Source organism: Pholis gunnellus (genome assembly GCF_910591455.1).
Source record: "Pholis gunnellus genome assembly, chromosome: 10".
Taxonomy (NCBI): Eukaryota; Metazoa; Chordata; class Actinopteri; order Perciformes; family Pholidae; genus Pholis; species Pholis gunnellus.
In genome coordinates, this window is record NC_136537.1 from 12,771,338 (window position 1) to 12,786,305 (window position 14,968).

At 41.9% G+C, this 14,968-nt stretch overlaps 2 protein-coding genes across 2 annotated transcripts; both read left to right on the forward strand.

The window, feature by feature from the left end:
• The first annotated feature begins 52 nt into the window (after positions 1–52).
• Positions 53–5,383, forward strand: ube2ka (ubiquitin-conjugating enzyme E2Ka). Its single transcript, XM_079167741.1, has 7 exons — positions 53–376; positions 986–1,079; positions 1,287–1,345; positions 1,474–1,556; positions 1,989–2,088; positions 3,836–3,964; positions 4,058–5,383. The coding sequence occupies exons 1-7, from the start codon at positions 314–316 to the stop codon at positions 4,130–4,132; spliced, it is 603 nt and encodes a 200-aa protein (XP_079023867.1). The 5' UTR covers positions 53–313; the 3' UTR covers positions 4,133–5,383.
• A 1,374-nt stretch (positions 5,384–6,757) lies between these two features.
• LOC306701704 (neuronal acetylcholine receptor subunit alpha-9-II) lies at positions 6,758–11,513 on the forward strand (the record flags this gene model as incomplete). Its single annotated transcript, XM_079167089.1, has 6 exons — positions 6,758–6,806; positions 7,471–7,616; positions 8,819–8,973; positions 9,818–10,002; positions 10,147–10,494; positions 10,750–11,513. 6 exons carry the CDS (start codon positions 6,758–6,760, stop codon positions 11,511–11,513), a joined length of 1,647 nt encoding a protein of 548 aa, XP_079023215.1.
• Between the last annotated feature and the right edge of the window lie 3,455 nt (positions 11,514–14,968).

Below are 14,968 nucleotides of genomic sequence, written 5' to 3' on the forward strand. Positions count from 1 at the left end.
ATACAGACCACATGACCCGCTCTCCTCCAGACTGCATGCAGTTTGGTATTAAAATGTTGTCAGTACGACCAACCATTGTGTTGTGACACATTTCAGATGATAGAGGCACGTTCAGCTATTTTAACAAATCACAACATCAGATTGGTAACCGGGACTGACGGCGCTCGCGGCGAACAACGTTGCAGTTGCTAAATTTTGAGGTTGTATCCCTAAAAAAAAAAGTGCAGAGCTACTGTAGGCAGGACGAGCTAGCTAGCGTTAGTCAGGTCGGACGGCGGCGAGGCCCCAACCGGGACGGGAACACGGGGGAACCATGGCCAACATCGCAGTTCAGAGGATAAAACGGGAATTCAAGGAGGTGCTCAAAAGCGAAGAGGTCGGTTGTCACGTTTGCCAGTTAATGTCACAGCTTCCCTTCTTTATTTCTTTGACTAACGAGGCTGAATGTGAGTGACGCGTCGCTGGGGCTGTCAGCTCTCTTAATCACCGAGCAGCTAGCTGTAGCTAACGGTGTCAGACACGGCAGAGCATCCGCCTTCACGAGCAGCTACTAACGCTAGCTATTGTTATGCCACCGCGGGGTAGTCGCGTCTAAAGGCGGTGCTGGTTTGAGCAAGTGTTCGCCGGGTTATGGAGGCATCAAGAGCTGGAGTTAGCTAACGTAGCCGGCTAGCTTAGCATGCCTTCTGTGGTAACCAAGCTAGCGGTGTTAGCGAGGATAGATTGGTGTGATCCGCGTGTACTACTGAAGGTTTGCTCTCATATATGCCTCCCTGCATATGCATAGATTCATCGTTAGAGGGCCTAATATATGTAGACCCGTACGTGCAACAAGTTGAGGTCAACTTTGGCTAATGCTGCGGGTGAGGGGGGGGGGGGTGTCAACTTCTGCTGCACAGGCAGGTTTGAGTTTGACAGCAGGCTAGCTTAACACTTTGCAGTCTGCTGAAGTTTTAATGCATCTTTGCCCTTTTCACTCTTTCAGACGAGCAAAAACCAGATAAAGGTGGATCTGGTGGATGAGAACTTCACAGAACTTAAAGGGGAGATAGCGGGGCCACCTGACACACCGTATGAAGGTGAGGGGCTCATCATAACCTGTATGCATGGCTGCACACATCTGTAATGTGACAACTTCATCCTTCAGAAGGCCTCACCAACTAACTATTCCAAGAGGCTTTTAATCATTTATAATATAACCTACAGCTATTTGCATTTAACAGTTGCACTTTTATTTCATGATTGTCACGATTGTTGAGTAATTGTGATCCTCTCATTTCTTCCAGGAGGTAGATATCAGCTAGAAATTAAAATTCCAGAGACGTATCCATTCAATCCACCAAAGGTAGGGATTCATTACTGTTGTTCTTCCAGTTAACCTTTCATCGAGGGCCTTTTTTAGAAATTTTCCATTAACTGTCCTAATACGCAAATGATTTCCCTCGTCTCGTTTTTTTTCATTTAATCTCTCAGGTGCGGTTTATCACGAAGATCTGGCATCCCAACATCAGCTCAGTCACAGGCGCAATATGTCTGGACATCCTCAAAGACCAGTGGTGAGTGACTGCGCGCCAGCATGCCTAACATAATTCATCCTCTACACATCAGTCGTGAAATACTTCTCTAGTCGTGTAAGACGGTGTCTCCCCTGTCAAAGCCATTGCTGTTTCTACTGCCCACCGATTTGTCAACAGTTGTATAACAACACAAAAGTATGCAAATAGCCCCAATATGCACTGATCCAAACATACTTATTATGATGCATTGATGGAACATAAAACCTATATATGACAAAGTTAAATAGATGAGTGAGCCTGAAGTTAAATAGTGGTAACTTCAGTAAAAGGTATTTAAACTATATGTCCATCATCATATTCCTCAGCCAGTCCCATGTAGTAATAGAAACCTTTGTGTTCACACTTAGGTCAATGAGGATAGTTGACCTTGTTTTGGTGTTGCACTAAACAGTCTCCTGTGTGTTGTTTCAGGGCAGCAGCTATGACGCTGAGGACCGTCCTCCTGTCGCTACAAGCCTTATTGGCAGCTGCAGAACCAGATGATCCACAAGACGCAGTGGTAGCCAATCAGGTGGGTCTGCATGTGTATTTATGTTTTTACTTTTTGGATATTTGTATTTCTAATTGTTCAACCAGAGCAACACGTGTGTATAATATTGTACTCCCTTCCGTCTGACACTTGATATCTTTTAGGAATTTGGTTATTGTGTTATAGCTTGAATGCTGAAGGCTTAAATTACAGTTAGCTGATACATTTCTATGAACTAGTTATACTAGCTGATATTCTTGTTCTTACATTAAAGTATATTGAATAGTATTGGGGGTCCCAAAGACATTGTGATGTGAATTACAGGTTCTGTTTGTTTTTTATGGATAAAATATTCCTTGTGAAACAGTCGCAAGATTAACCGTTGCAGTTTACGCTGCAGCCTCAGACTGGTGTTTTGAACCTCTTTTATATTCTTGCCTTAAATTGACAATAGGAAGTGAAGACATACAGGAAGGATTGACTGGGAAAGAGTTGTGCTTCTAATCCAGCACATCGCTCATGATAAGCACCTCACACATCGGCCCCTGTCGCCAGGACAAATCGAAATACTATCGACAGGTTCCAATGAACACTAGGTGGACATTAAACGCTAATCTCAAGGAACAAGTGCTTATTTTTTGTGGTGCTTTGTATCTTGAGTTCAATAAATTAGGGGGACAATTATATTTTTTTTGACAAATGACTGTTTAGCCGATCTCAACATCTACATGGCACACAGTTGTGTACTATAGATGTATTACATGTTGTTCTACATTTCAAAATCTTAACTGTGATCATAAATATGATAAGTAGCTCAGGTGATATATGGGGGTGCTCGTTAATCTATTGTGTTTCGCGACTTACACCCTCTCATGTTGACTAACCGTCACTGGAAAAGTGAAATGATTAAATGACCAGATGCTACCAAAATAAAGGTTTAGAGGAAATGGTCTTGATTGCCATTCTGATGTTAACTGTAGAGTAGATTTGTTTGTTCCGATATTAATGTCGGGTTAACCTGTGTATGAATTATGCTTCTGTTTGGGCTGCACAGCAGGTAATTGTTGCATGTTAAGTGATATTCAGTGCAGTGCTAGTAAAGTGAAGGTTTCATGTGCAGGCAGTGAGCTGTTTGCCTCCGCTTGCTTTCCTTATTGAGAAGATGATCCCACTTTATTGAACACATTATTACACCTACATACTACCACTAATCCTTGTGTCCTCTATCGCTTACCAACCCACATCCCAATGAAGCACACATGAAGAAATGTAAATGAGGTTAGATAAGAGTTAGTCTAGAATAAGATGTTTTTTTGCTTTGAGTCCAATCTGGAGTAGAAACTTGAGACTGTTCAGGTGGTTTGAAAGGTGTTGGAGCCTAAATTGTCTAAAAGCTGCACTTAACATGACATGTTCACACTGCATGAACATTTGACAATAACACTATTTGGTTATTCTGATTGTTGTACTGAATAATGACCCATTCAAATGAGGTATGTTGGGTCCAGAACTTGATTCGTGCACGGAGAACAGACTGCTGGGCAGCACTCCACTAGTTCCTCTGCCTCTAAATGTCTCAGTAGCCTCAAAATCTTGCAGAAAATAATTGTATTGGGGAGCCATACACAGACAATAGTATTCATAAGTGCACTTCTGCTCGTATGCACATATGTGCTCGGGGATCTGAGCCAAGTAGAACAGCACGATGTGTCAGTAGTTGGTGGTGAGCCGCTGATGAGTCCCTTGCAAACAAACCTATTGTTGTTGTTTTTTTTCTCTCCTCACACAGTACAAGCAGAACCCAGAGATGTTCAAACAGACGGCGAGGCTCTGGTCTCATGTCTATGCAGGCGCTCCCGTCTCAAGTCCGGAGTACACGCGCAAAATAGACAAACTCTGTGCCATGGGCTTTGAAAAAGTAAGTAATCTCTCAACTGTTCCCCTGCTGTGCGTTGCACTGCCGAACTCCGCTGAAGAATAAAACTGTGTTTCTGAATGTTTCTCTTCTCAGAATGCAGTAATAGTGGCGTTGTCGTCGAAATCCTGGGACGTGGAGACAGCGACAGAGCTACTGCTCAGTAACTGAATCTTGACACCTTCTTCATCTTCCTCTTGATTCCTTCTCCCCTCACACATACACACCCTCTCTCTTCTGGATTCCTGGTGTCTCATGGCGTCTTTTCCCCAGTTGTACCCCCCCCCCCCCCCCCTCCACCTCTTTATCCCCTCTGTGTGGCATCTCTCTCCCCGATCATCACCTCCGCTGTATCACACTCCAATCAGTCGCTCTGTGAGCTCTTATCTCTGGTTTCTCTCAGTTCATTCAACATTCCACTCATTGCTCCAATCAGAACTTCAGCCACATCTTCACCCCCCTTTTTGAAGTAAATGTCAGACTTAAGACCCGCCCACGCCCGCCACTCTCCCAGCTTTTCTGGCTGTGTCCAAGAAGCGGCTGTCAGCGGCTGTCAGCGGCTTATCCTTGCCTATGCAGTGCATTTACGTTCATTCGTTAAAACCTTTTTATAGTCAAGTAAAGCATTTCAAGGAGGCTCTTTTGGACCCGATTTATGATTTTTACACTTTTTTTTTGCCGGTTTTCTAAACAGGGATTGAGCCTAGACTAAACACAATAATGAATTGGTCTCTTTTGTAATTATTTTGCGTGGTGTCCAACATTACTTGATCAGTCGTCTCAATCACGATCAACATTTTGAGGGTACTCTAAATTGACTATTAAAACTTAAGTTTTGGGACCCTTCTGAGTCATTCTCTTGTGGCATCACTGAGAGTTTTTCAGGGCACTACAATTTGTTTTCAGGTAAAATGTGGACATTCAAATAAATTTGTGGTAAAGTAAATATAGTGCACCGAGTAGCAAACATGGAGTTATACAGACACAGTGTTGAAGAGGCTTGTTCCCTGTTCAGGAAGCAGCTCATTAAGTGTCACCGAGGTGTTCACATAGTAGCCATCCTCATTCTCGTGCCGTGTTTCCCCACTTCCACTGTCTGACGAACCCAAAGCTCCAATCCCCACACCTGTTCTTGACATGGCTTACTTCACCTGTCCCTTTCCCCACATTTTTTTTTTTTTTTTTTAATGTTTATTTGCGTTTGGCCTCCTGCAGGAATACATTTGGATTCTTGTTTTTAAACTGAAAGAAAACCAACAAAGAAAAACATGTTTGGCCGTAATACAACCTGTCCCAGGTCTGGATGGAAAAATGGTTGAAAATGAGTTTGAAAAATATTGCATCATCTTAACTACGCCAACAGATAAATATGTCAAAATGATTAATCTGTAAATAAAGATATTAAAGTCTGTGTAAATTAAACCGCCCTCTGTCCTCTCTGTGACTTTCCTCAACTGGAATCATTTTCCTCCTACAAGCAACAACAACAAACTACCGGACAACAATATAATGCTCAGTCAATGTATCACAGTCAGTTTCTTGTAAGTGTAACTCCGTCACAATATTTATAAATATCAAAAACACTTTATGCTCTTTGATGTGTGGCTGTGCATATATTAGCATAAAAACTAGGGTGAGGCACAAAATCTCCAAGACCAACAGAAATTGACCCTACAGGGAATTATGTTGCCAGTGAAAATGGAGCAAGCGAGCCAATTTATATGACGACTGCACTGTGGAATGGATTATGTGCCTTTCTGTACTTTGGACTTGTACAGAAGTATTGCACTGCAGTTGTGTATTATTCCTGGTTCAGCAAGATCAGTTTTTTTGTGTGCATTTGAAACGTCAACGGGGAAGTGATGCAGGCACTTCTCATAATGTTCAGACCACCTTGCTTGTAGTGAGGCGTGCTGAGATTGAGCACAATAACAGATGGCCTGCCTGGTGGCATGTTGTTCCATGCTGAACCTCTCCAACAATATCTGGCAATAATCTTGAACACTGCATTTCAGCCTCCATGCTCGCACCAAACGGGAGAAAAGCTGCCGTTGGTGTGTTTACGTCTACCATTCAACAGCAGTATGTAGTGTAGATCTCTCGAAGGACCTCAGGGACGGTATTACAGTGGATTTAACTGGACAGCACTGCACCGGCTACACAGTAAACCACCCTCAGGTTTCCCAGATATCCCGAATGACAAAAGATTTAGTATCCTTCCCCCTGGATGCTGGCATATCTCTTCAACCATCTATATCTCCCACATTATTGATGTACTGTCCTTTACTTCCTGTGGGGCGTCTTCAACAACAAAAGATATTTGCAACTTTTAATGCATAAAAGACAACTTGTCCACATCCAAAGAACCAGCCATAATATTAACCAAGCACCACTTGATTGATTGTTTCTATGATTGTTTTTCCCTTCCTGGTTCTGGCTGTATGTTGAAGGAGCAGGCCAGCAGCGCACCTAGTTGCAGCCGTTCGATTGACAGCTGAATAGCCCAGTGTGTGGTGAGGCGATGATTCGTGGGCATCCTGTTTCACTCGGTGTGCTGCTGCTATGTGATAGCCGGAGTTTTATTCCGTGTCTCAGGAAGCGGACAGACATGCTGCCTCCCCTGCCAAGCAGTAAGAGCCGATCTGACCGCGAAGACGGCCAGATGAAATGGTGCCCTGCTGTCTGCAACTGAGTTCAACTTGGGTTGAACGGGCACCATGACGGCCTGTTAGGGGATGAAGCCACAGGGCTGCTAGATCGCTGGTCGCAGTTACCTTTTTATTCTTCTTGGAAGAAATGCTCAACATGATTCCAATAATTTGTCTGGCGATGCTGCTTCCTGAAGGTGAGTCAGAGGCTCCTACCTGCAGAAAAATTATCTACAGTATATTCTACTGTTAATTAGAGGGATTGTGCTGTTTTTTGACACGGAGGCTTAAAAAAGAGCGCACAATGTTCATTAATGTTAAATGCATTGCATTGTGCGTAATTGCGCACAAAACACCATGCCTTTCAAATTGAGAGCAGTTGCGTTGATGTTGACATTTTCACGTTGCTTTCTATTTAACCAAACAATCTAAGAAACTTATAAAAGAGATGTTTATTCTTTTATTATAAAGGCCTAAACCCCATTAAAACGGTTTCCACATCGCTTGTGTGGTTTTCTCTTAAGGATTCGCTAAGGGGGATTGGAATGGCCCAACAATAACTAAATATATTATTTATACTACACTTTTTAATAGTAAAATAATGTAAAAAAAAAGTAAAATATAGTCATATATAATGTACGGCCTAAACATGGATGGCATTGAGGAAAGAGCAATAATTAACAATCATAACAGTTTTAGATTAATTGAAAGGCACAGTTACAACAATGTGAAGGAAAGTACTGAATAAACTAAGTGAGTTTTCATGCTCTCCATCCAGAAGTACCAGTAATAAATACTACATAACATTTGTTTTAATCAACAACTTGTAATTGACTGATGACCACATCTTTCCCCCTCCAGTGGCTCACTCGGCTCAGGGTCACTATGCCCACAAGCTTCTGAATGATTTGATGGAGAATTATTCCAGCGCTCTGCGGCCTGTTGAGGACACAGACAGAGCTCTCAACGTCACCTTACAGATCACCCTCTCTCAGATCAAAGACATGGTGGGTAGCTCCCCGGCAAGATCTTCAAATCTAATTATTGAAGTGCTCATTTCATGTATAGTTCTTATTCTTTATTTAACTATTCTTCATGATTTTATGGTAGCATATTAATGACCTGTGTCATGTTTTCTTCAAACCAGACAACATGAATGTCCCCAACAATTTTATTTAACTGAAAAATCTGTAAAATGATCCAATATTGTACCTCTGCAGATGGATTCATCATGCACACCAAGTTCTTATTAAAGACTAAGAGATATGTTTTTAATATTGTTTTGATGGCTAACTTGGGACTATTTTCTGTAATTATTATGCTCATTCGTCGTTACAGTACCAGTCGCAATCATATCAACTAGTCACATTGCACCCCTGCTTATTGTAAAAACTACCTAATCATAAGCCTTGAAGATGGGAACTTTACAAATACTGAAACCATAGATACACTGACCATTTACCAAAACATCAAAATGTTGAACTTAGATTACATTTTTCCTCTGTTTTCATTATTGCTAAAACAGTGGTCGCCAGAGGATGAGTGAGTTGTAGATGCGGATGTGTATTAATGACAGGCAGACTATTGTGCAGGCCGGGCTTACTGTTACTTCGCTGGCTCAGGTTTCTGTTCAGGTTCATTGCTGTGTCAGCCCACAGTAAATTAGCACTTGTGTTGTGCATGTGCGTTTGGATGCGTGTGCTTGAAGAGAGAATACCGCCTGAATGTTACGTTTCTGTGGTGCCTGGTTTTAGTTTGTCATGTTTGAGGAGACTGGAGTGAGGGGCCGGACAACGAATAAGTGTGTGTGTGTTGGATTTTCCTATTAGACAAAGCCTTTATGTTTTAATTGGTTCGCTTCAGTGAAGCTCTGGCAGCGATACCAAAGCCACCCATACCCACCCCCATCAGCCAGCGTCTCTGCTCATCCACCTGATATTGACAGACAGGTCTGGATTTCAGCTGTTGAGATAATCTAAACCCCTCGAAATGCTCATAGAGAGTTAATGAGCAACAGAGAAATGAGAAGGAGACCAAGAGGATCTCTCTTTAAGCTGCTGCATCTCTTTAAGCTGCTGCATCCATTGAAAAGAAATCTAAATTAGACCATTTGGGCGTCAAACTGGGAAACAGAAATCCTCCCTTGGAATCTTGTGTCCATTGTTTGTAGGTATGTGTGTGTCTGTTCTCATTGTTGTGTGTGTTAAAGGATGAGAGGAACCAGGTGCTGATTGCCTACCTGTGGATCAGGCAGACGTGGCATGATGCTTACCTGAAGTGGGATAAAGAGGACTATGACGGACTGGAGGTGATCCACATCCCCAGCAGCCTTGTGTGGAGGCCCGACCTCGTCCTCTATAACAAGTATGCCCGTACGTCACACACACTCATTTTCTGATCTTCAAATCAAATTCTCATTTTAAAATATTATGGACAAAGTGTGTTACTGCAACATCATGTTAGCAATTCCAGCAAGAGGCAAGATTACGCACATTCAGTCTTGGGACCATTTCCGCAGCCATACTAACATTACATCACGGTTCATTAATAATCTCAATAATTGTACGATTATCTTGACACTTTTAAAGTAATAATCTTCTGAAATTATATGACTGCAGAGTAACAAATGTCAAGTCAACAAAATACAATTTGAAAAGATTAAAACTGAGTAAATGTTTTCAAATGAAATTAAATCAGCCAAAACAGAAGAAATAAGAATATGCATTATATATTGGAATATATTTGTTCATAACATAAATTGTTTTCATCGCTATGCATAAACTTTATGTTGTGTTTTGTAGCTTAGTACACCAGTTTTGTATATTATGTCATACATTATATAATGTAAGTATAATATTGTAATGAATCTGTATTAAAGTAGCCATAGTCATGTAATATTTGCAATGCACAAACTGTGTATGTCCATACGTACTGAGTTACCAGTTTATCAGGAGCTAATGGAGTCCAATACAAAAATCTTGCAATAAATGTATCAGAGGTCACAGTGTGGAATCAACTCTGCAAGGCTGCAGTCTGAATATTACACACTTCTGAAATGTAGGCTTTATTGCAGGACTGTTGCATTGGCTCGTACTAGAGTGTAAAGGTGTGTTTAACAGTGTCGTAAAGAATACAACATACAGTACGCACCATTTAACCAAAAATCACACCACCTGTCAATTTGTGTCCACTTTTCCTCCTCCTCCAGAGCTGACGATGACTTCTCAGGGCCGATGGACACCAACGTGAGACTGCGCTACAATGGAGAGATAACCTGGGATGCTCCTGCCATCACCAAGAGCTCCTGCGTGGTGGACGTCTCCTACTTCCCCTTTGACAGCCAGGAATGTAACCTGACTTTTGGTTCATGGACATACAATGGCAACCAGGTTTGTAGAAAAATCTGGACACACATTTCCTCTTTCTGTGGTCATGCATACATTTGCTGAATTTGCCTTTTATTGGATAATGTCAGCGGATGGAGCTGGCTGTGTGCCCCTCTACAATATACTCACCCATTACCTTAATTCCAGGTAGACATCATTATGGGCATGGACAGTGGGGACCTGTCAGACTTTGTGGTAAATGTGGAGTGGGAGTGCCACGGGATGCCGGCCACCAAGAACGTCATCATGTACGGCTGTTGCTCTGACCCGTACCCAGACATCACCTATACGGTGCTCCTGCAGCGCCGCTCCTCCTTTTACATCTTCAACCTCCTCCTCCCCTGCTTCCTCATCTCCTTCTTGGCTCCGCTGGGTTTCTACCTGCCTGCAGACTCTGGGGAGAAGGTTTCCCTCGGAGTGACCGTTCTTCTGGCTCTCACTGTGTTCCAGCTGATGGTGGCAGAGAGCATGCCTCCGTCTGAGAGTGTGCCACTAATAGGTAAGAGTGTGTTTGTTTAGGATTGTAGTGAAGCAGGTATTGCATCTTTATAATCATTATAGTGGCTTTCATTCCTGCCTGTGTAAGTACAGCCTACATACTGTGTACAGTCTATGATACAGCCTCATAGAGCTGCTAGCACGGCTTTATATTTGAGTGAAATCTCCACAGACAACAAAAGAAACAAAAAAAAATGTTTGTAGTTCAAAGAGCAAACTTAGCTCCTGTCTGCTTTTGTTCCTCTCTTTTACGCAGGGAAGTACTATATTGCCACTATGACCATGGTCACCGCCTCCACATCGCTCACCATCTTCATCATGAACATCCACTTCTGTGGTGCAGAGGCCAAACCAGTCCCCCACTGGGCAAAAGTCCTCATCATTGACTACATGTCCAAGATTTTCTTTGTTTATGAGGTGGGCGAGAACTGTGCTTCTGCCTCCTCCTCTTCCTCTTCTTCTTCTTCTTCGTCTTCTCACTTCCCCCAGGAAGACATACATCACCAGCACCTCAACTCCCATATTCATGCGAATGGTAAACCAGGGAGCCACAGTAGCCGACAGGACAACCAGGGTCACAAATACCCCAGACCTCAGACCCCCAAGCCACAACACCATCCCAGAGTGAAAGCCCAGCACCACATCACCAGAGAAGAGAGGAGCCATTTCTCCAGCGCTGCACCTGGGAAATATGAAGGCTCTAATGGGAAAATCCCAACAGGTGACTGCTGTAAAGAAGACCAGAAGGTCCCCTGCTGCCCTGAAGACAAAAAGCCTCCACCTCAAGGCCCCACTGTTACCTTTGGCCCCTGTGTATTCTGCAGTGGCTTCCCTGGTGTGGACACCAAGCTGGTGCGCAATGTTGAATATATCGCCAACTGTTTCCGAGAGCAGAAGGCCACATGCGCCAAAGGGGCAGAATGGAAGAAGATTGCCAAGGTGATGGACAGATTCTTCATGTGGATCTTCTTTATCATGGTCTTCCTCATGAGCATCCTCATCATCGGCAATGCGCCGTGATGCTTTTTGAAAAATATTTGGCTCAGTGAACTCTTTTTGGTCAAATAAAAAAGTCAAAGGGACTATTAGGTTGTTTTTTACAAACAGGTATGTTGAAAATGATATGGACTTTGTGGCTTTTAAATTATTTATAATAACGGTATAGATTACAGTGATGTGAAAATAAACACATTTGACCTTTGCTCTTTTAGCCATGTCCATACATCACAGGCTATATTCTTGAATATTAACAACATGTTAAAACCAATGATTTCTTGCACATAATAAGTATGTATCCTATACATAGCAACATTATGTTCATTGGTCTTCATCTAAAACAAAACAAAAGTGCAGAGAACTTATAACGAAAGGCACATTTTTTGTTATTGTTTTCTGCTGCCTGCAACTCTGCATGCACTGTGGCTACTTTGCTTCCTATACAATCTTTACCATCTCTATGTTAAAAGCACGTTGTAAATGTGCAGCTTGGAGCCATCCCCATCAATCATGGCTTTGATGTACAGGTATTTCATCATCTCACCATTGAATACATGTAAGGGGATCTTCAATTAAGTTAAAATATGACCAGTGGAGACAGCACATGTCTTATTCACAACTGTGAAATCAGACTCCTGGGGCTGAGAGGTCCAGCGTCAGCGCACGCTCAGGACACACAGAATCATTTCTCGAGTCAAAATCATCCAGTGAATACTTAATGAGCAAGCTTTGTTTGTGGCACAGCCAGGACAGAGAGGATGTAAGTTAATATGGATCATTCATTATGTAACACAACTTGCACACTCTGACACCCATACCTTGAATTTGGAAAGTCAGGTCAAGTTAGGTCAGTGTGTGTCTAATTGTGTGTGTGTGTGTGTGTGTGTGTGTGTGTGTGTGTGTGTGTGTGTGTGTGTGTGTGTGTGTGTGGTGAAAAGAACAGGAAGAAATTAAGAACAAAAAGGAAGAAAAGGAAACTGTTGTAGAAACCAGAAGTGGAAAGTAAACTGACATAACACATTAACGCATGTTGCATTTATGAACATGATGTATTGCTACAGATTTCATCTTCCTTTCCCATTCCTATATATAGAATGACCCACTACAGTAGTTCTGGAATACAATAAACAGAAGATTCAGAAAGGAGTCAGAATGGTTTAAAAAAAAAAGAAAGATGAAAGAGAGAAAACAAGATTTTTAGGTAATTATCTTTCACAGATTTCCCCCCACAATACCTTATTGTTTCAGTAGAGGGCGCTCTTTTCCCACATACAATTCCTGTGAAGGATGCCCCAGAGCTTAGTCTTAGTGAAACTGCATGTGGCAAAGTGAGTGCAGGATGTTGAATATATCGCCAACTGTTTCCCGAGAGCACAGGGCCACATGCGCCAAAGGGGCAGAATGGAAGAAGATTGCTAAAGTGATGGACAGATTCTTCATGTGGATCTTCTTTGCAAGATCTGCGCCTCAGAATTATTCCCACTGTCTTTTCATTTTCTACTCACAAAATTTCACCACTGCGAATTGAAAAAAAGGATGAATATGCTATTTATTAGTCCATGTTATTTCATGGCAAGAGACTATATGTCTTGCTCACTGCAATTCAGTAATTAAACCCGGAGGCCATAAATGAGAGTGGGCTAGTGAGTAAAAAAAATGCTAGGACAGCAGGCAACACGTCTGTGGTTGTTTCTGTGGAGTCTCTCCAGTGTGGGCTCTGTTGAGCAGAAATCAAATGGGCAGAGGAATCATTGTTTGTATCCTCTTCTGCACAGTGATTGTCATGCTGAAGCACAATGCATGTGATATAAGTGAGAATATCTTAAATGATCTCTCTGCTGACTGCATTGGTGTCCATTAGTGCTCAGTGAGCTCCAGGGCCCGCAACAGGCTGTAATCACCGTGGGGGACCAGGAGAAGTGTGAACCATGTAATTTGGACAGGCGTAGCAGCTCAGGCACTGAAAGAAGGACTGCATTATCTATCACCACTTAGATTTAGAAACAGAACGGGAAAATTACTGTGATGACAATGTATTTACCACCAGGGTGGAACAGAACCAAGTACTTTACTAAATTACCATTATCAGCACCATTTTGAAGCACTTGTGGTATTTTATACAATACCATATATGCTCTTAGAAGGGACATTTTGCATAATGAGTACTTTTACTTTTCATTCTTTGAGTGGGCTACATTTCACATGCTAGTCTCTATTTTATTACATGGAAGAGATTTAAATTGTTATTTTGGACTCTTTATTGGGCTTTGAAAGCATTTGGACAGAATGACATATTGCCGTCATTGCACAATCATGCAGGTAGTGGTCACTGACTGATAGGGAGCGACATTTGAAGTGTCTGGAACTAAAACTTTGATTTAATTTCACTGTAACATTTAAAATAGGGTTTGGTTCAAATATGCAAAACTGACATGACACATAATAGTAATCATAATGCTACTTTCAATTGTATTATGTGTCTGGTGTAAGTTTGAGTTCTACATAGACAGATTAGCTCAGATGGAATAATTGGGGAGTAAAGTAGAGGGGTAGCCTACTATCCAGCTACCTACGCCCCTGTGTTTGGATAACATTCCCTTCATGGACCCTAGTTTTGAAACAACAGCTGTAGGCAATCTGCGACAGATTCAGGTTTATGTATAACTGTCCGTCATTAATCAGTTATTAGCTTTCGTTTGACATCATGCTCTCTGAAACTTTAACAAGCCCACAGTGTACCGGACTGTAAAGGACATCCAGCGTTTTAAGGCGATTAATTGTTTTATCCGTGAAGAACAGGACCTTGAAATGAGCACATGCGGTTGCCATGATGACGGGCACACGCTAATCCAAAGGGCTCCACAATGTTGACGGACATTCAGAAAGTTTGTTTTTAAATTGGGACATAAGCATTTTTTTTAAACAAATTAAGATCTAGGAGCAGGGGGGGCTTATGTCCACATCTGTGGAGAGGAGACGATCCTTCGCCTCATAACGGACACGGATTATTCATGGTGAGTATTTATTGGCAGTTAAAAACTTTCCGTTGAGTCAAAGTTAACGGAACAACCAACGGTAGTAAATTTGCCGTTAAACGACATGCCTTCATCGGTAAATATGAAGAGTGCAGGACACGTGTACAATATATTTGTACGAGAAAAGAGGACACTCTTCTCACAAGGTAACGTAACGTGATTTACACCGACACATTTTCTAGTTTACCGCTGTATTATTCATGTTAATACGGTTAGTCATATTTCCTATAAGATAGCCTCGTATAACCCATATAATGATGTACTAGTAGTGTCGAAACTGACACCATGGATTTAAATGTTTGAGTGTGAATGGATGACATTTTGCAGTAATATTTATGGCTGCACATTTATTCACGAACAATTAATTTCACTTAACTAACTTGACCCAATCTTCCTATAGATATTATTTAATTAGCCTAGAGTCAAGTGAAAGTCAGTTTTATT